This window comes from Antechinus flavipes, chromosome 4, assembly GCF_016432865.1.
Source record: "Antechinus flavipes isolate AdamAnt ecotype Samford, QLD, Australia chromosome 4, AdamAnt_v2, whole genome shotgun sequence".
Classification (NCBI taxonomy): domain Eukaryota; kingdom Metazoa; phylum Chordata; class Mammalia; order Dasyuromorphia; family Dasyuridae; genus Antechinus; species Antechinus flavipes.
Genome location: NC_067401.1, coordinates 414,440,964 through 414,462,629, shown reverse-complemented (window position 1 = coordinate 414,462,629; position 21,666 = coordinate 414,440,964). Strand labels below are relative to the sequence as shown.

General features: G+C 36.7%; 1 protein-coding gene across 1 annotated transcript in view; it reads left to right on the top strand.

Moving 5' to 3' along the window:
• Nucleotides 1–19,920, top strand: part of LOC127562831 (major histocompatibility complex class I-related gene protein) — a 48,757-nt gene extending 28,837 nt beyond the window's left edge. The window contains exons 4-6 of the mRNA XM_051998832.1: nt 13,984–14,259; nt 14,495–14,599; nt 17,115–19,920. Coding sequence (XP_051854792.1) covers nt 13,984–14,259; nt 14,495–14,599; nt 17,115–17,155 — 422 coding nt within the window. The 3' untranslated portion in view covers nt 17,156–19,920. The remainder of the gene's footprint in view (nt 1–13,983; nt 14,260–14,494; nt 14,600–17,114) is intronic.
• Nucleotides 19,921–21,666: the final 1,746 nt, after the last annotated feature.

The following is a 21,666-nucleotide window of genomic DNA, read 5'->3' as shown; positions in this document are numbered from 1 at the left end:
GTCGTTTGATATTTTCAACAAAGATGAAAAATAGTATCAAGGTCAGCTATGGCACTGATGGTAAATTATTCAACTTGAAAAGGCTATGAGCCAAGACTAAAGTGGAGGGAGAATTGGTGCATGATGTTTGTTCACAGGATTATATTTTCCATTCAACCTCTGAGGCTGAGATGCAATGGAGTATGGATAAATTCTCTGCCTCTTGGGCAAATTTTTGCCTGACAACACCAAGAAAACAGAGACTTTCCACCAACCATTATAACACTATACATATGTGGAACCATCAGGTACAGCAAATAGGGAAATTCTGAATGATGTGGTTAAGAATACTTGGGATATGTACAGACAGATAATGAGGTTGATGCAAGCATTTCTACAGCTAGATCAGCATTTGACAAGCTCCAAAAGAATTACCAAACTGAAGGTCTAAAGAACCTCTCTCCTAACTTCATTGTGGTTTGTGTATGAAACATGGACCATTTACTGAACAGGAAACTGAAGTATTCCCGTTTGAAATGTTTAGAAGATTGTGAATTTCACTTGACAAGTTGAGGCACTGGACACTGAGGTCCTTTCTCGAGCTGACCTGTCAAGCATTCCAACTCTACTTCAGGAAGTGCAACTCTGATGGGCTGGCCAGGTTATTTGAATATCCAAAGTACATTTGCCTAAAAGACTACTTTATGGAGAACACATAAAAGGCAAATACTCATGTGGAAGTCAGAAGAAGTTATACAGGGACCCTTTCAAGGTCTCTCTGAAGAACTTGGAATCAATTATGACATATGGGAGATGCTGGCAAAGGACTGCTTGCATTAAAGAAGGCATTGTTCTATGAACAAAGCAGAATTGCATTAGCTCAAAAGAAATATGAGATGTGCAAATTTAGAGATATCTCTAGTCCAAATGTTCATATGAACTCTATGCTCCATCTGTGGTAGATATTGGCCTGATCAGTCACAATTGGATATATGCTACCTTAATCCCTAATATAGCAATGATATTTTGTTCCTCTTCAAAAATGTACAATAATCAACCAGCCCCAAGCTATGTGACCATGGGCAAGTCACTTAACCCTGTTTGCCCCAGTTCCTCATCTTTAAAATGGACTGAAAAAGGAAATGGTAAAACATTCCAGTGCCCTAAATGGTATTATAAAGATTCAGACATGACTGAAATGATTTACTAACACCAACAAAACTTATAATCTTAGAATGCTAAAAGCACTAAGAGGTTAAATATTATCATGATCTGATACATGTAGAAATGTGTTTAGAAGAACTGCACATGTGCAAATATATTTGATGACTTGCTGTCTAGGGGAAGGAGAGGCAGAGAGGGAGGGAAAAAATTTGGAATACAAAGTTTTGCAAAGGTGGATGTTAAAAACTATCTTTACTTGTATTTTGAAAAATAAAAAAGTTATTATTATTTTTGAAAAGTATTCTTATGATCACACAATTAATATCACTGGCAGCACTTACTTATACCTAAGTCTTCCAGGTTCTTGGAATCCTATCTTGCATTCAAATATCATTTCTATGCAGGTGACTCCCAGCTATATCCATCTAGTCCTAGCTCTCTCCTGAGTTATATAGCCAATCATGTATCACCAACTGCCTTTTGGGCACCTCAAACTAGATATTCCATTGACATCTCAAACTTAACGTGTCCAAATCAAAACTCATTATCTTTCCCTATTACTATTGAGGATACCACCACTTCAGCTCACAATCTCATTGTCATCTGTTCACCCCCCTCCATATCCAGTCCATTGCCAAACACTGTCTGCTTCTACCTCTGTATCTGTCTGTGTCCTGTTCTTTCCATTCATATAGACATAACCCTACTTCAGCCCCCAATACCTCTTAATTGTATTATTGCAATAGACTTTTAAATGGTCTGCTTGCTTCAAGTTTCTCCCTACTATTTGATCTATCCTTCACTCTATTACAGGAAGGCTTTTATTCAAATAAATTTTTATTGCTATATTTTATTTTTTCATATTCTAAATTTCCCCATTTCCCTTTATCTACCTCCTTCCTAGAGAGCTAGTTCACATAAGAAAGAACTTTTTTAAAGAGAAAGAAAGGAAAAAAGCAGCAAAACCAAGTGATATATATATATATAAACATCAGAAAATATATGCAATGTACTATATCAATGGATCACCCATTTCTGCAAAGGAGTAGGGGGAAGTATCTTCTCCAGTCTCTTTTCTAGGTCATACTGCATTAATTTTTTTTATGGCTTAATCATTGTTTTCTTACTTTTGCTTACTTCACTTTGTATTAATTCTAAGTCAAAGTTTTTCTGTATTCATCATATCCATCATTGCTTGTAGAAGAATAATTTTCCATTACAGTAAAGTACCACAATTTGTTGGTTGTCGTTCAGTCACATCCAACTCTATGCGATCCCATGGATAAAATCCTTGGGGTTTTCTTGACAAAGTGGTTTGCCATTTCCTTCTCCATTGTGAACCCATTTAACAGATAAGGAACTGAGGCAAAAAGGGGTTAAGTGATTTTTCCAGAGTGAATTTATTTAGTCATTCTCTAATTGGTGGGAATCTACTTTACTTCCAGTTTTTGTGTGTGTGTGTGTGTGATGCTATCAATACTTTGGTATAAAGGTAGACCTTCTTTTTAATTAGTGATCACCTTGGTGTGAATGATTGGTAGTGGAATCTTTTGACTCAAAAGGACATGAACTTTTGTGCATAATTTCAAATTGTTTTCCAAAGTGTTTTACTAATTCTGAGCTCCACCAACAATTCATTAATGTGCTTATCTTCCTACGACCTTCCTAAAATGATTATTCCCTTTTTTTGCTGCATTGACCTTACAATTGTTTTGTTCTGTTATGAGCTAGAACTTGAAACAAGGTGATAACTCACTGGAATTGATAGAAACAATGCTTAAGTTTACACCTTTGAGAGTTCACAAGTCTGGGATATTCACAAAGTTACACCTCCCACAATCCTACTCTCTCAGAGGAGGAGTCGACCTTTGGGTTCACACCTTTAAGAGATCATATATAAGACACTCTTAGAACCTCAGTCTGGAATCAGTGGAGGAGTCAGTTCGGGAGATTGACAGAGCCAGAATTCAGTCGGGAGATTCAGAACCAAGATTCAGAGGGAGCTGGAGGGTGAAGCTGCCAGAGGCAAAGGAAAGCTGCAAGAGTTCTTAGAACAAGGAGGGAGATAGGCCTCTAAGAAAACTAACCGGGCTATTTTGGACGAGACCATAAAGGATTTGAACTTTTAATACCTGGCTGCGTTTGAGGTGATTATTACTTTGAACTGAAACTAAGGTTGCCTCCAGAAGCTCCCCAAGAAATCTGCTCCCAGAGAACGATCATAATTGAGAAAAGAAGAGAACATCACATTGTTCTGCATTTCTCTTATTATAAGTGATTTGGAACATTCATGTGTTAGTTGTTTGCAATTCTTCTTTTGAGAACTTCTGGTTCATATTCTTTATTACTCTTTAGTTGTGTCCATCTCTTTGGGACACTATTTGGGGTTTTCTTGAAAAAAGATACAGGATACAAGGATACATTTCCTTTTCCAGTTCATTTTACAAATGAGGAAACTAAGGCAAATGTTAAAAAGGTCACTCAGCCATGAAGAGTCTAAGGCCAGATCTGAACTCGGGAAATTGAGTCTTCCTTATTCCAGGCCTGGTGCTCTATGCGCTGTGCCGCCGGCCATCTTTCATATTCTTTGACTCCTTATCAATTAAGGGATTTGGAGTCTATAGGTTTTGGATGGTTATTTTTCTAACAAGTAGGTCTGACCTGGTCAGCCTTCTGTCATTTAAGTTTTAGTGACTTCCTCTTACTTCCTGGATCAAATATAAGCTCAGTTTGACCTTTGGAGCATTTCATAACTTGGCCCCTTAGTTTTCCAGATGTGGGACACTTCACTCATCTCCACAGACTTCAATCCAGGGTCTGCTTGAAGTTTCTTGAAAAGGACAGTGGGTCCCCAGTCTTTGTGGGGGAGTGCTCTGCTTCCTTCCCTTGAGTTTCCCTGGTTTCCTTGCAGACTCAGCTCGTACCCTGTCTCTGCAGGACACTTTTTCGTACCCTTCCACTGATCTCTGTACATACCATGTATGTATCTATTTACATATCTGCCCAATTAGAATGTAGTTCTTTAAGAACAGACTGTTTGGATGAGGAGACAGGGAAGGAAGGGAAGGGAAACAATAAGCATCTATTAAACACCTTTTATATGCCAAGCACTGTGCTCAGCCCCTTATAAATAAGATCTCACTTGATCCTCACATCAATCCTGGGAGGTAGGAGCTATTATCACCACCATTTTACAGATAAGGAAACTGAACTTGTGATTTGTCTGGGCTCACTCAGCTAGTCTGACGCTGGATTTGAACTCAGGGGTCCTGCCTTTAAGGCCCAGGACTCTATCTTCTGCTTAGCTTAACCCAATGTCTGGCACCTATTATGGTTAATAAATGCTTGTTGACTCACCCTACTCAGCTTCTCATCTAGCAAATCTGACATGTGAAAATTCAGTTTTACAAAAAAGACAAATTGGGGAATTACTCTTCACTTTACTAAAGAGTCTTTAGAATTCCTTTAAGTAATATGCTCCTAGTGCATTTAAAATATCATTTCATGTTACTTATATTTTAACCTATAGGCAACTTTTCTAGAACAGGTCTTTGAGCTTGTCATAACCTATGTGTTTTTTTTAAGCTAGGTCTTGAATGATGGCTTTTCATCTGCTTCCTTTACCAAGTTTAAGATTTCCTTGATAATAGTTTAATCTTCATTCAATACTCCAGTTCAGTGATTCAGTACTTGAATCTGTGGTTTTATCTAGGTGGGAACTCCTTCTGTAATGCTGGAGAAACTGAGTAAGACAGAGATTAGAGAGCAATTTAATAGTTTATTAAATGGAGAGATTTACTGGGACCAAATGGATCTTGGTCCCAGGATTGGACGAGACTATCATCTTAAAGAATCCAGCACTAAGTATCAGACAGCAAGCTTTTTTATAGGATAACAAGAACAAGGACATAATGGGGGAGGTACCTGGATGGGGATGACCTAATGGGGGAGGCCCTTAGGATGACATAATGGGAGATATTGGAGAGGCTCCAGATATTCTAATGATATCTAAAATAGATAAAGACCCTTAAAATCCCATTGAACATTAAGAGGGAATAAGTATAGCCTAAAGTCTAAATAAGACCTTTATTCTATCAAACATTAAGAGGGAATGGTTATAACCTGAGGCAGATAGGACAATGGGGAAACTAGGTCAAGACATCAAAAGGCAACTGTGGCACAGCACTTCCATCACCAAAATTATAATTCACCCATGCTTTTTCCTATCCAATTCTTGTCTTCAGTCTCTCCTAGCTCCTCCAAAGGGGCAGATGCTGGTGCAATGCATAGATCTAGGAACTTGGAGTTGGGAAGAACTGAATTCAAATGGGACCTCAGACATTTAGTAGCTGTATAACTCTGTGTGACCTTGGGGACCCTGTCACTCAAGTCGTTAATCTTCTTTGTACTCATGTTCAAAATGGGGATAATTATGGCACCTAGCTCTCAACATTGTTGTGAGGACCAGATGGCATCATATCTATAAAGTGCATCACAAACCTCCAGGTGCCAGTGTAAATGCTAGTTATGGTCATTATTATCATTATAATCCACTCAAAGCTCCGGAACAAAAGGGTTACATTTCCAACAATAAATAATCTACTTTAATTTAATTTAATGTGAAAAGACCCAGAAGTCTTAGTGTGTTAAGTGCCTTAGTATGAGGCTGAAATCTGTTTTTGTTTTTGTTTTTCCTAGATCTTTAATCCCTAAAGCATTTCAGACTGAGTTTCCCTAGAAGATCAAATGGGCTGTATGATAATAGTAGCAGCTATCTCACAGGGTCATGTGACAATCAAATGAACTACTATTTGTAATATACTTCTGACAAAGACCTAGGTCTTCATACCTAGAAGGTAGTTTCAAAGTACCTTTTTTTCCCACCATTTAAGAGTTATTTCTAGCTCTCCATTCTCATCCCATTGATCAAGTGTACAGACTTTGTTTACCAAGAGAAGAATATTAATATTGACTGGACTACTGTCCTCTCTGAAACAGGTCATGGGAAAGCAAAAAAAAAAAAAAAAATTTAAACCACCAGAAAATAGAGACTCTTTAGAATCATAGACTTTGAGGGGTCAGGAGGACCAAAAAAGCCACTGAATCAAATTCTCTTGTTTTGTGGATGAGGGAACTGAGACCCAGAGAGGTCAAGTGATTTGCCAAAGATCCCACAGACAGCAAGTTGGATTATTCTTATTATTATATTAAGAATAAATTATTCTTACTATGGGAGAAGTGATAGTGATGTAAAAAAGAAACGAAGCATTTGTAAAACCTAAAGAAGTACAAAAGAAAACAAGATGTTTCAGGAGGGGATCACAGCAGCATTTTATTACTACTGGCAAATTTAGTGATCTCTGTGACTGACTCTTAATAACCCTGTGGAACCCATTCATGGGGTTTTCTTGGCAAAGATTCTGCTAGGGATTGCCATTTCCTTTTATAATGGATTAAAGTAAACAGGTTAAAGGACTTGCCCAGGATCACATACCCTAGTAAGTGTCTGAAGTTAGATTTGAATTCAGGTTTACCTGACTTCAGGCCTAGTGCTATATCTACTGAGACCTCTGGCTCTTCTGGTATATTTAGTAGCTGCTTTTAAAAAATAAACTATGTAGAAGAAGTTTTCAGTTTTGTATTTTTACCTTTCTTTTATCCTTTATACATCATGGTATGTGCATTGTTGATGATTAAGTTCATAATAAAGAAGAACATTTAAATTATAAAGAAAGAAAACAAGAGATAGCAAGGAGGTAGTTGGTGAAGGAAAGATAGAGTGGGTGCTAAAAAATTGTGTAGGGAGATGAGAGAGAGAGAGAGAGAGAGAGAGAGGAAGAGGAAGAAGAAGAAGAAGAAGAAGAAGAAGAGAGAAGAAGAAGAAGAAGAGAGAAGAAGAAGAAGAGAAGAAGAAGAAGAAGAAGAAGAAGAAGAAGAAGAAGAAAAAAGGGAAGGGAAGGAGAAGGGAGGGAAGGAGAGACAGAGGGAGAAAAAAAGAAAAACCTAGCAAGACCCAAGTCAAATAATGCCATACAACAATCATCACAACTCATCAGTTTCTTCTTTAAATCTTTCCTTTGCATCTCTCTTCCATTTGCAGGATATTAAGGTGTTCTTCCTCTACTCCTTTACCTAAACCTGCTTTAAAGAAGCATCTACTAGTGGCTATTTGCAGGATCTGAACATCAGTAGCAGTGGGTCTTCAGAGTGCAGCTCGAGATTTCTGTCAGCTGGAATTCAAGAGATGAAAGAGAACAAGTTTAATGAAGATTCCCTTTCTTAAAGGGATTCTTATTTGAAGCCTTTATTTAAGTCTTAAATGAAAAACCTTGTCCCTTGTAAGAGATGTTTGAGGCAGCAGGAGACAGGCACAGAGAGCCTTTTGTGGACAGGGTGCCCTTCCTTGCTGCCAAAATCACACTATGTAAGTTGCCAACTATTCAGTCTCCGGGGACTAGGGCTCTGCCATATAATTTTGGAAATCAGCCATAAGCATTCCTGCCAAACTACAATCATGGAGCTCTGCAGATTTGACATCTGGATATTTCCTGATTTCAGGGAAAGTAGATTTTAGAGATGGTACCTATATAAGATATGTGCTGCTACCCATATAGGATGCGTGATGTCTAAAGGTATAGACAGGTCATGGGAAGGAGGCTACCCTGACTTAAGAGGAGTGAAGTGATGTTTTGTTCTCTGAGTGATGGGGAATTAGACTGGAATTCTATCCACTATGCCCCTAAATCCTGCGGGTCTACGACCATGATTGGTTCAGAACAAAGTCTCTGACTCCCCCTGGTTGCCTCTCTTGAAGGGGGAGGGGACTTAAACCCTCTGCCTTGTCCCCTTTCTGGCAAACTCAGATTGTATAAAAGACTATGACAAATAAAGCAGAGAGCAAACGGAAATTGGAGACGACTACACAGGATGAATGCATTCTCTTGCCACGAGAGCTCATCTGAGAGAGGCCCCAATCTTTCTCAAAGAGAAATTCACAGAAGTCTGGAGGGAAGTAAGCTGGAAATCAGAAACATGTTGACCAGTTGACTTTGCCTATATGTCTGCAAAAGTCTCCCTGGAGTAGGGGCAGAAGAGAGTCTGGAACCCTGCATGTCTCTTATGAAGAATGATGAAGATCCTTAGGTAACTTCACACAGCTGAGACAGCATTTATGTATTCTCCAGGATTGATGAAAACCTTGGGTAATACTTACTATGTAGGGCTAAAATACCAGCATAAAAAGAAGTATCTGAAAAAAGCAGTTTCTATGTTATCAGAGTCTATCCCCGTGAAATAATCTCTGTGTTCCTTCAAACAATATCGTTCATTATAGATTCTCCCAACAGAGTAAGCTCTCTGAGGGTAGGACTTGTCTCATCTTTGTCTGGGTATCTCTTAAATCTCCTACAATGATATAGTAGTCATTTCTTTTTTTGTAGCTGAGTTACAACACAGCACATACTTTGGGAGTAGAACTGAATGAAAATATCTTTACTATCATTTAAAAGCATCTAGTTGAGAATCATTGCTCTTAAATTCTTTTTTTTTTCTTTTGGCCTTTTTAAATTAAAACTTTTTATTTACAAAGCATTTGCATGAGTAATTTTTCCAATACTGACCCTTGCAAAACCTGTTGTTCCAAATTTTTTACTCCTTCCCCACACCCCTCCCCTAGCTAGCAGGTAGTTCAATACATGTTAATTATATTGAAATACATGTTAAATCATATATATATATAGAGAGAGAGAGTTATCTTGCTGCACAAGAAAAATCAAATCAAGAAAGAAGAAAAAGAAAAACTGAGAAAGAAAATACAATGCAAGCAAATAACAACAGAAAGAGTGAGAATGCTATGTTATGTTCCACACTCAGTTCCCATAGGCCTCTCTCTGGGTGAAGATGGCTGTCTTCGTCACTGAACAAGTGGAACTTTTTTGAATCGTCTCATTGTTGAAGAGAACCATCAGAATTGATTGTTGTATAGTCTTGTTGTTGCTGTGTATAGTGATCTCTTGGTTCTGCTTATTTCCCTTAGCATTAGTTCATGTAGGTCTCTCCAGGCCTCTCTGAAATCATTCTGCTGTTCGTTTCTTACAGAACAATAATATTCCATGACATTCATATACCACAATTTATTCAGCCATTCTCCAATTGATGGGCATCCACTCAGTTTCTAGTTGCTAGCCACTGCAAAGAGGGCTGCCACAAACAGTTTTGCACATACAGGTCCCTTTCCCTCCTTTAGGATCTCTTTGGGATATAAGCCCAGTAGCAATACTGCTGGATCAAAGGGTATGCACAGTTTGATAACTTTTTGAGTATAGTTCCAAACTGCTCTCCAGAATGGTTGGATCTGTTTACAGTTCCACCAGCAATGTATCAGTGTCTCAATTTTCCCACATCTTCTCCAATATTCTTTATTATCTTTTTCTGTCATCTTAACCAATTGGAGAGGTGTGTAGTGGTATCTCACAATTGTCTTAATTTGTATTTCTCTGATCAATAGTGATTTGGAGCACCTTTTCATGTGGCTACAAATAGTTTCAATTTTTTCATCTAAAAATTGTCTGTTCATATCCTTTGACCATTTATCAATTGGAGAATGGCTTGATTTCTTATAAATTAGAGTCAATTCTTTATATATTTTGGAAATGAGTCCTTTATCAGAACCTTTGACTATAAAAATATTTTCCCAATTTATTGCTTCCCTTCTCATCTTGTCTGCATTACTTTTGTTTGTACAAAAACTTTTCAATTTGATATAATCAAAATTTTCTATTTTGTGATCAGTAATGATCTCTAGTTCTTCTTTGGTCATAAATTCCTTCCTCTTCCACAGGTCTTAGAGGTAAACTATCCTGTGTTCCTCTAATTTATTTATAATCTCATTCTTTATATCTAGGTCATGAACCCATTTTGACTTTCTCTTGGTGTACGGTGTTAAGTGTGGGTAGATGACTACTTTTTGCCATACTAGTTTCCAATTTTCCCAGCAGTTTTTGTCAAATAGTGAATTCTTATCCCAAAAGATGGGGCCTTTAGGTTTGTCAAATACTAGATTGCTATAGTGATTGACTATTTTGTCCTGTGAACCTAATCTATTCCACTGATCAACTTCTCTGTTTCTTAGCCAGTACCAAATTGTTTTGATGACTGCTGCTTTATAATATAGTTTTAGATCTGGTACAGCTAGGCCACCTTCATTTGCCTTTTTCTTTATTAATTCCTTTGAAAATCTTGACCTTTTGTTCTTCCAGATGAATTTTGTTATTTTTTCTAGGTCAGTAAAATAGTTTCTTGGAGTTTTATTGGTATAGCACTAAATAAATAGATTAGTTTAGAGACTATTGTCATCTTTATCATAGTCACTTGACTTATCCAAGAGCACTTGATATTTTTCCAGTTGCTTAGATTTGACTTTGTTTGTGTGGAAAGTGTTTTGTAGTTTTGTTCATATAGTTCCTGACTTTCCTTTGGCAGAGAGATATTCCCAAATATCTTATACTATCAACAGTTATTTTAAATGGAATTTCTCTTTTTATCTCTTGCTGTTGGATTTTGTTAGTGATATATAAGAAGGCTGATGATTTATGTGGATTTATTTTGTATCCTGCAACCTTGCTAAAGTTGTAGATTATTTCTAATAGTTTTTCAGTTGATTCTTGAGGATTTTCTAAGTATACCATCATATCATCTGCAAAGAATGGTAATTTGGTTCCTCATTACCTACTCTAATTCCTTTAATCTCTTTTTCTTCTCTTATTGCCATTTCTAGCATATCTTGCCATATAGCATTTCTAATACAATATTGAATAGTAATAGTAATGATAGTGGGCAACCTTGTTTCACTCTTGATCTTATTGGGAATGGTTCCAGTTTATCCCCATTATATATGATCCTTGCTGATGGTTTAAATAGATGCTACTGACTGTTTTAAGGAAAAGTCCATTTATTCCTATACTCTCTAGTGTTTTTATTAGGAATGGGTGTTGTATTTTGTCAAATGCTTTTTCTGCATTTATTGAGATAATATTACAGTTTTTGTTAATTTGATTATTGATATAGTAAATTATGCTAATAGTTTTCCTAATATTGAACCAGCCTGGCATTTCTGGTATAAATTCTACTTGGTCATGGTGTAGTATTCTGGGAATGATTTTCTGTAATTTCTTTGCTAATTTTTTATTTAAGATTTTTGCATCAGTATTCATTAGGGAGATTGGACTATAATTTTCTTTCTCTGTTTTCATCCTGCCTGGTGTAGGTATCAGTATTATGTCTGTGTCATAAAAGGAATTTGGTAGGAGTCCTTCATTCCTCATTTTTTCAAATAGTTTATATAGTATTGGAGTTAATTGATCTTTAAATGTTTGGTAGAATTCACATGCAAATCCATCTGGTCTTGGATTTTTTCTTAGGGAGTTGATTTATTAGCTTGTTCTATTTCTTTTTCTAAAATGGGACTATTTAAGTAATTTACTTCCTCCTCTGTTAATCTGGGCTGTTTATATTTTTGTAGGTATTCCATTTCACTTAGGTTTTCAAATTTATTGGCATAAAGTTGGGCAAAGTAATTCCTAATGATTGCTCTAATTTCCTCTTCATTGGTGGATAGTTCTCCCTTTTCATTTTTGAGACTAACAATTTGATTTTCCTCTTTCCTTTTTCTAATCAAATTAACTAAATGTTTATCTTTTGTTTTTTTGTTTTTTCATAAAACCAACTCTTAGTTTTATTTATTAATTCAGTAGTTTCTTTAGTTTCAATTTTATTGATCTCGCCTTTTATTTTTAGAATTTCAAATTTGGTATTTGATTGGGGTTTTTTAATTTGTCCTTTTTCTAGCTTTTTTAGTTGTAAGCCCAATTCATTGATTTTCTCTTTCTCTATGTTATGCAAGTAAGCATCTAGAGATATAAAATTTCCCCTTATTACTGCTTTGGCGGCATCCCACAAATCTTGGTATGTTGTATCATTATTGTCATTCTCTTGGATGAAGTTATTGATTGTGTCTATGATTTGCTGTTTTACCCATTCATTCTTTAGGATAAAATTATTTAGTTTCCAATTACTTTTTGGTCTTTTTTCCCTTGGACTTTTATTGAATGTATTTTTATTACACTATGATCTGAAAAAATGCATTTACTATTTCTGCCTTTCTGCATTTGATTTTGAGGTCTTTACGTCCTAATATATGGTCAATTTTTGTATAGGTTCCATGAACTGCCGAGAAGAAAGTGTATTCCTTTCTGTCTCCATTCAATTTTCTCCAAAGATTTATCATATTTTTAATATGATAACTTTTAAACTTCTTTCTTATTTATTTTGTGGTTTGATTTATCTAGTTCTGAGAGTGCAAGGTTGAGATCTCCCACTATTATAGTTTTGTTGTCTATTTCTTCTTGCAACTCTCTTAACTTCTCCTTTAGGAATTTAGATGTTGCACCACTTGGTGCATATCTGTTTAATATTGATAATTGCTTCATTATCTATGGTACCCTTTAGCAAGGTATAGTTTCCTTCCTTATCTCCTTTAATTAGATCAATTTTTGCTTTTGCTTGATCTGAGATAAGGATGGCTACCCATGCTTTTTTTTTACTTCACCTGAAGTATAATAGATTCTGCTCCAGCCTTTTACCTTGACTTTGTATGTATCACTCTGCTTTAACTGTTTCTTGTAAACAACATATTGTAGGATTCTGGCTTTTAATCCAGTTGTTATCTGCTTACGTTTTACAGGAGAGTTCACCCCATTCACATTTACAATTAAAACTACTAATTCTGTATTTCCTGACATCATATTAACCCCAAATTATACTTTTCTCTTTCCTTTTCCCCTTTCCCTCCTCTCCAGTATTTTACTTATGAACACTATTTGCCTCAAGCAGTCCTCTCCTTTTAGAGACCCTCCCCCTTGCTTATACCTTTCCCCTACTATTTCTGTTTTCCCTTCTATTTAGCTTACCCCTTTTCTTTTGCCCTTTCCCCTCCCACTTTTCTGTAGGGTGAGAGAAATTTTTCAGCAAAACCAAGTATACCAACATTCTTTCTTTGGACCAAATCCCATGAGAGTAATATTCACACAATATTTATCACCTTCCTTCTTTCCCTCAATTGTAATAGGTTTTCTTCATCTCTTCTCGAGATGTAATTTCCCTCATTTTACCTTTACTTCACCCCCTCCTTTTTTTTTCTGTTACAATCCCCTTTCATCCATGGCTCTTAAATTCTAATCTCAATTTTAGTAACAAACAATTCTAAAAAAATCTTACCTTTATCTTTATCGTAGAGAATTGTTTTTTCACATAACCCCATGAAGCAATATAGAAGGTATTATCCCTTTTTTACAGGTGAGGAAATTTAGGTTTAGGGGTAAGGTTTTACATAAATGGAGACCTGCAAGATCAATGATTTTTTTCAATCATGTTACCTTAGCAACATAACAGTTCCTTAATACATATTTTATGAGGTGTAATGAAGATTTGCAATACTTATCAAGGACTTTTCAAATGCCCATAGCCACATTGTACTGGTCCTTTGTTTAAAGAATCTGACTGAGTCCCAGCTGCTGGGACACAGAGCTTTCAGAGTAGGTTTGGGATTAGTGAGAAGGACATTCTTTGTATACTTTAAAGCACTATAAAAATGGGAGTTATCATTACTAAGCAGTCAAATGTTTGATGCAATTTTACCTTGGTTTAGGGTCCTTGCTGGTGATGTATTTCCTTTGATATGATTGTCTAAAAGCTGATGAAGAATGGATGAGAGATAGTTGAATGTTTTATAATCAGCAAAAGGAAGAAAACCTCCTCTCTTTTCAAATTTTTTTTTCTTTTCAGAAAACCCACTACTCAGAGGAAGCTGCAAAAAGTCATCTATTGGAATTACAACTCTCATCTGCAGAGCCTACGGTTTCTATCCCCCAGAGATCACCATGACCTGGATAAAAAATGGGGAATTGATAATCCAAGAAATTGAATATGGAGACATTCTTCCCAGTGGAGATGGAACCTATCAGACCTGGATATCAATAGAGGTTGATCCTCAAAGTAAAGACCATTATTCCTGCCAGGTGGAACATAATAACTTCCTTAAGGTCCTCCATGTGCCAGTTGGTAAGGATATAGTGAGATTTCTTAGGGAGAAGTTCTTGGGCTGCTAGAGGGAAAATGGAATATTGTTTTCAAGCCAATGCTCTGTAAAATTTCTTCTAGTTTTATTGACTTACAAGAAAAAATGATAGTGAAAGAATAACAGAGGAATAATCTTGATTTTTCTGATAGGTCATAAGAAAAAACTCCAAGTGTCTGTAAGGGGGTGTATGATTTTCTTCATTTGTTTTCATTTCAGAGCCAAAGACTATTATTCCATTTGTGAAAATTATTTCTGGGTTTACTGTCAGTGTCTTATTCCTGATTGGTTTGGGAATTTTTGTTTACAGAAGAAAACAATCAGGTAAAGTGGAATGTGAGTTGTTCATGACCCCTCTCTCCATGACCCCATTTGGGATTTTCTTAACAAGGATATTAGAGTGATTTACCATTTCCTTCTTGGCATCATTTTACAGAGAAGAAAACTAAGGCAAATAGGATTAAGTGATCTGTCCAGGGTCATAGAGCTAGTAAGTGGCTGAGGCCAGATTTGAACCCATAAGGGCCCAGCAATGTATCCACTATGCACTTAGTGAGTAGCTCATGGCAAATGGAAAAAAAAAAAAAAAAAAAAAACTTTTGACTATATGACCCTCCAATATTTCTCTTTCCCTCCAAAGATCCCCACATTAAAGCCCTACTTTATTCAGCCACCATTATCCTGTGGCTGAATAAAATCAATGGCTTAAAGACTTGAATGGCTTTTAAATTTTTTTAAATGAGTGACTATATCTTTCATTCACAGCTTTACTAAGAATAATATAATTTCAGACCCAGAGATGACTTTAGAGATCATTTAGCCCAACTCCCTTCTTTTATAGATGAAAAAATTATGGTACAGAGAATTTAAGTAACTTACCCAAGTTTCACAATGAATTAACATCTGGGAATAGATCTCTTTACTCTTAATCTAATATTCTTTCTGCTCGTTGTGAGTTTCAAATCATTAAAGTTTCCTGAAGTTTTCCACTAGCACTTATAGGAAATTCCTTCTTTCCCTATGGCTAAAGCTTACAGACACAGTTGCCTAGTAACTCAATATTGCCCAGAGCTGTATTATTCTTATCCTTCCATACATCAAGTTGTCACTCCTATGGTCTGGATGAGGAATGTCAGAGCAATTTTGTTCCTCCTTTTTCTAAACTCTCATTCCTGCCATTATCATCCATTGCTTGACTGGAATTGGTAAAGCTATAAATACCCTTCCCCTTCAGACCAGTAAGCATTTGTTAAAGCCAGTATCTCTCCTTTTCTCTTGAGTCAATGAGATAATTATATTTTTTAAAAAATGTAATGATCATATAAAATTTTCTGTACTTTTGTCAAGGTTTTGTTTTTGTTTTCTTTCAATTCTAATATTTCTATAGCTGGTTTGTTTGGTTAGAGAATACCAATGATAATATTAGGCTCATGGGTTTAGATTGCTGGTGTGGGTCAATGACTTAAGCTTTCTACTGCAACCAGCCATCCTGCAAATGTTACTATTTAACCTCAAGGGATATTGGGTAAGATAGCTGGGACATTACCAGAAAAACATCTCTAAGAGCATACCTTCCACTGAGGGTTAAGTCAGCTGTATAGCTGACTTCATATAGATGAAGACCATCACTGATTCTGGTTCATATGCTATACTATGACTGACAGAACCATTTTAAAAACTGTCATGGCCTTCTTGTAATGTCCTTCTCTAAAGTATAATCTTCTCTGGGAGCAGGTTTCCTGGGGGGCTTTGGAAGCAGCCTTCAGTTCACTTCAGTGTAATCACCCCAAATGCAGCCAGGAGTTAAAGTCCAAATCCTTTATTGTCTCCTTCAAAGTCCTGTCTCCTTCCTGGGGCCGGTTAGCTTTCTTAGAGGCCTGTCTCTCTCCTTGGTTCCCAGAGCTCTTGCTGCTAGTCCTTTGCCTCTGCCAGCTTCAGCCTCCAGGCAGCACAAAGGTGGAAGATGGAATGAATCTGTCTCCTCCCCCAAGAGCTTCTAGTGGGCTTGTCCTCCATGGGCTTGTCCTCCTGGCCCTCAGAGCTTCTAGTTTATATGCTGTACACTGAGTACACACCAATCATTATATCACTAGGAAATTATTATTTGCTGTAGGATTAAATCAATTCTAAACTAGATTTAACCATTGTCTCATCAATTCCACTTAATACCTTGTTTCAAGTTCTGGCCCATAACATCTCCTTGTAGGATCAGATCAATCACACTGAACCATGCTAAATTAGATAATTATGGTCTCTATCAATTCCACTGTCTTAGCACCATGTAAGAATCCTAACGCCTTCTGAAGGTCTTCCATCAAGGGCATTCATCTTTATTTGTTTGCTAATGAGGCAGCTAGATGGTACAGTAAGTGCTGAGCCTAGAGTCATGGGTTCCAGTGTGGACCCAGACACTTATTAGCTTGTGACTCAGAAAAGTCACTTAACTGCTATCTACCTCAGTTTCTTCAACTATAAAATGGGGATAATAATAATATTTATCTCCCTGAGTTGTTGTGAGGATCAAATGAGATAACTGTAAACTGTTCAAAATTTAAAACAGTACATAGTAAGTGCTTAATTAAGCACTCAATTAAATAGGTGCTTGTTCCCTTTCCCTCTTATCCTTTTATTCCTTTCTCCAAGAAGTTGACATTATTGTAAAGGATATAACATTTAAAATTATAAAATACTTTGGAGAATCTTGGAGGAAACAATAAAAAATAGATTATTTCCTTCTTTGAGGATTGTGCCATCAGATGGATAAAAACTCTTTGTTTCTGTATAGCAAGGAAAGGTTTAGAATTAATACCTGTCTGACTATAACATTTTCTCTTTTCAGGTATCAAAGAAGTCAGTTATATTCCTACACCAGTTAAGTGATTTGAATGCTACCTTTGTATTCCTCTTTGCTTCCAGCCATCACAGCCTCTTCTACTATGGACTGGGATATAGTAGCAGAAAATACCCGACTAATCCTTCCCAGAGAATATTGGAAAGAGGTGGTATGGTACAACTGATAGAGCACCAAACTTGGAGTCAGGAAGATTTGACTTCAAATCTCACCTCAGATACTTATTTGTTAAATGATTCTGGGCAAGTCACTTTTATCTCTTGGTGTCTCCATTTGCCTATCTGAGAGGATTGGACTAAAGGTGTGAATAAGAGACCTTCTTTGAGCTCTAAATCTATGACTGTGATATAATAGAAATTTTCGAGATATTGGAATTGAAATCCCATAATTATCTGGTTATATCCAAAACTTAGATCTCTGAAATATTGCCATGTTAGGGTACTCTAACAGGTTCTTTCACAACAGTGAAATTTGGGATGAATCATACTCTGCCTATTGGATATAACCTCTCCCTAGATCTTATTTTTCAATGGATTTTGAACACTGTTGTGAGAATCATCTCAGATGCCATGGCAAATGTAGAATTGACTCTATAAGCAGTGTTGGAATACCCAGGATTTTCATTGCGGGGTATAGGCTGAACTTCAGCTTTTTATGGGTTCCCTGTAGCTGAAAAGAAGCTCTAGTAGTGATTCAGGCTAGTTCTGATAGACTTGGGATGGAGAAGGCCATCTGCATCCAGAAAGAGGACTTTGGGGACTAAAAGTGGACCATAGCAACGTTTTCACTTTTTTTTGTAGTATGCATGCATTTTGTTTTCTTTCTCATTTTTTTTTCTTTTTGATCTGATTTTTCTTGTGCAGCTTGATAACTGTGGAGATATGTATAGAAAGATTACACATGTTTAACATATACTGGATTACTTGCCATCTAGGGGAGGGAGTGGGGAGAAAGGAGGGAGAAAAATTTGGAACACAAGGTTTTGCAAGGATGAATGCTAAAAATTATCTATGCATGTGTTTTGAAAATAAAAACCATTAATAAAAAAGTAGCTACTGGAGCTATTTTACATATTAGAGCTATATGTTATTATATTATATTAATATATATTAGATACATTAGAGCTATAGAGAATTTTTCTGGTAATGTTGGCCAGTAGCCAGGCACTGGTGAGACTTTGCCTGGCTTAATCAGTGGGCATTATCTCAGATTGATTTAAAGAAAAGTTGGGTAACAATCAAAATCTCCATTACTACTTCCAATAGTAACATGAAGGCCTTGATACAAGCCTGGCATTTTGATGCCAAAACTATAACTATCTATACACATATACCTGTGTATAAAAGAATTTCAAAAGGGCCCAAATTCACAATAGGGTGCAGTTTTCATATCTCTGATTCATGGCCTCCAGCCAGAAAATTCATTATCTGTTATCATCTAGGATACTATCTCCTCACAAATAGAGTTCACAAAATGAAAGAAAGGTTTTATTGAAGGATCAAAGTGAACATAAAACAGAATACTCAGAAATCAAACTGCATATTTTAAGAAGTGATCATCTCCCAAAGGTCTTTATAAATTCTCCATCAGAGACAGAGCTAGATGAGAAGATCCGTTACTGGCTAATTCAAGCTTGATTCTTTTTGTTTTGCAGCTAGTGCCAAGTATTGCCCTAAAATAAAACCAAAATCCTCTTCTGAAACAAAATTTCTTCTGTCACGGAGTCCCTTATTAGCTCTAAGAAGAAAGCCTCAAGTGTGGCCCTGTCTGGCAGGTCTCCTATAGCAGTGTGATGATGCAGGGTTCCACTAGGACCTTTCTCTCACTGGAGCCTCTTTAGCATCCACTATTCCTACTACCAGCGTCCAGTCTCACATGAACTTGCCAAGGGAGAGGTGTCGTTCTCTAAATTAAAACAAAATCCCAGTCACAGACTCTAGATTCGTGAATATAGTAATTATATACCTTGATGTCCTAGGTAATGCAGTGGATAGAGTACTGGGCCTAAAACCAAGAAGATCTGAATTCAAATCCAAACACTTATTAGCTATATGACTCCGGCCAAGTCACTTAACATCTGTTTACCTCAATGTCCTCAACTGTAAAATGGGATGAATAATGTACCTACTTGCCAGGGTTGTTGTGAGGATCCCATGAAGTAATATTTGTAAATCCTTTAGCACATTGTCTCACTGTTATGGCTGTTGTTTTCAAGTCATTCTGATTCTTCCTATGTTTTCTTGCCAAAGATATTGGGATGATTTGCCATTTCCTTCTCCAGTCTGTCACCTAACAGATTTAATAAATACCTGGTCCCCTTTCCCCCTTTAATATCCTGCACAGGAGTACTCTTCCTTCAACTCAACGAACATTTCTGAGTGCCTACTCTGTGCCAGACATTAAGTTAGGTACAGGGGATATAAAGACAACAAAATACTACAACTTCCTCTTAATTATCTCTCTCTAAATACTGAAGAATTTAGGTGAGATTACCCAAACCACCCTGGATTGTTAGCAGTCCTTGCTTTTTGTCAGCCATTGCTAAGGAGATGTAGGTAAAAGTGGGGGGAAACTAAATTCTTCAAATCCTCCAGCCTCTGTTTAAGTCAGCATTCAATTGAGAGTAGGGCAGATGACAAACTCCCAGCATTACTCTTCCTTTTTTTTTTTAATTTAATTTTATTTAATAATAACTTTGTATTGACAGAATCCATGCCAGGATAATTTTTACACAGCATTATCCCTTGCAATCACTTATGTTTCGTTTTTTTTTCCCCTCCCTCCCTCCTTCCTCCCCCCCCCCAAGATGGCAAGCAGTCCTATATATGTTAAATATGTTGCAGTATATCCTAGATACAATACATATTTGCAGAACCGAACAGTTCTCCCGCTGCACAGGGAGAATTGGATTCAGAAGGTAAAAATAACTCGGGAAGAAAATCAAAAATCAAATAGTTCACATTCATTTCCCAGTATTCCTTCTTTGGGTGTAGCTGTTTCTGTCCATCATTTATCCAATGAAACTCAGTTAAGTCTCTTTGTCAGAGAAATCCACTTCCATCAGAATACATCCTCATACAATATCGTTGTCGAAGTGTATAATGATCTCCTGGTTCTGCTCATCTCACTTAGCATTAGTCCATGTAAGTCTCGCCAGTCCTCTCTGTATTCATCCTGCTGGTCATTCCTTACAGAGCAATAATATTCCATAACATTCATATGCCACAATTTACCCAGCCATTCTCCAATTGATGGGCATCCATTCATTTTCCAGTTTCTAGCCACTACAGACAGGGCTGCTACAAACATTTTGGCACATACAGGTCCCTTTCCCTTTTTTAGTATCTCTTTGGGGTATAAGCCCAATAGAAACACTGCTGGATCAAAGGGTATGCACAGTTTGATAACTTTTTGGGCATAATTCCAGATTGCTCTCCAGAATGGCTGGATTCGTTCACAACTCCACCAACAACAGCATTACTCTTTCAACTTAGCCTTGGCCTTGAGGTCCATGGCTGGTGAATTCCTATTATACACTTTTATAGCACCAGAAAAATGGCAAAGTACAAATTGCTTTATTGTTGCATTGGCCATGGGTTTTTTTCTCCTTTGCTTCAAATTGTCCCTTGAATTTAATTCTATTTATTCTAAATCAGGATGTATAAATGTTTACTGCTAGAATAGTATTTTCTACTTTAATTCTGACTTAGTGCAGATACTGTGGGGGAGATATTTGGCCAGCATTGCACAAGTCCTTCTACCAATGAATCATATTAGTAAGACAAATACTCTTTCCAGTTGCATACATTACAGCACATCTTTTCACTTTGTGTGAATCTAGTCCATGTGTTCCTGTTAGTTCTTCTCAGGATATCCACTCAAAATTCCAGGGGCCTTCCCCCACATTACAGGTTCTTAGTCTTTTTTGTATCCTGGACCTCTTTGGCAAGTCGAGCAATACGGACTTCTTAAAATAATGATTTATTGCCTATTTAGAGGAAAAGCTAAACTTTAGTTAGAAGTGAGTGAAAATGAAGATAGAATTCCTTTTCTGGATAAGTTCATGAACTTTCTGAAACCTATTCACAGATCCCACAGGTGAAGTCCATGGATCCCAAGTTAGGAATCTTAGCTCTAGAATTTGTGACATCAAGAACAGTGGAGCATGTGAGCTCTAGCGAGAGATTACTGCTTATCTTCCTTTCTAGTCATAATTTTCTTTGACAAAATCATTTATGCTACTTCTCCCTACACAGTTCTTTCTGGGTCATTTGCTTTATTCTAATATAAAAGAGCAGTGTGAGTGTCATTGAGTCTGTGGGTCAATTATTCCATCCCACTTAAAGTGAAAAGATATTATACTCTGATACCTTAGCCAGGCATGAACATGATCAATTAATCAATACTTTAGACTTGAAAACTATTATAAAGCACTATGCCTGGCATATAGTGAGTGCTATGTAAATGTTAGTTATTATTATTATGAGAATTAGATGTTGCAGAGGAAAGTTCCAGTTGCTTCACCAGGTCCACAGGATTT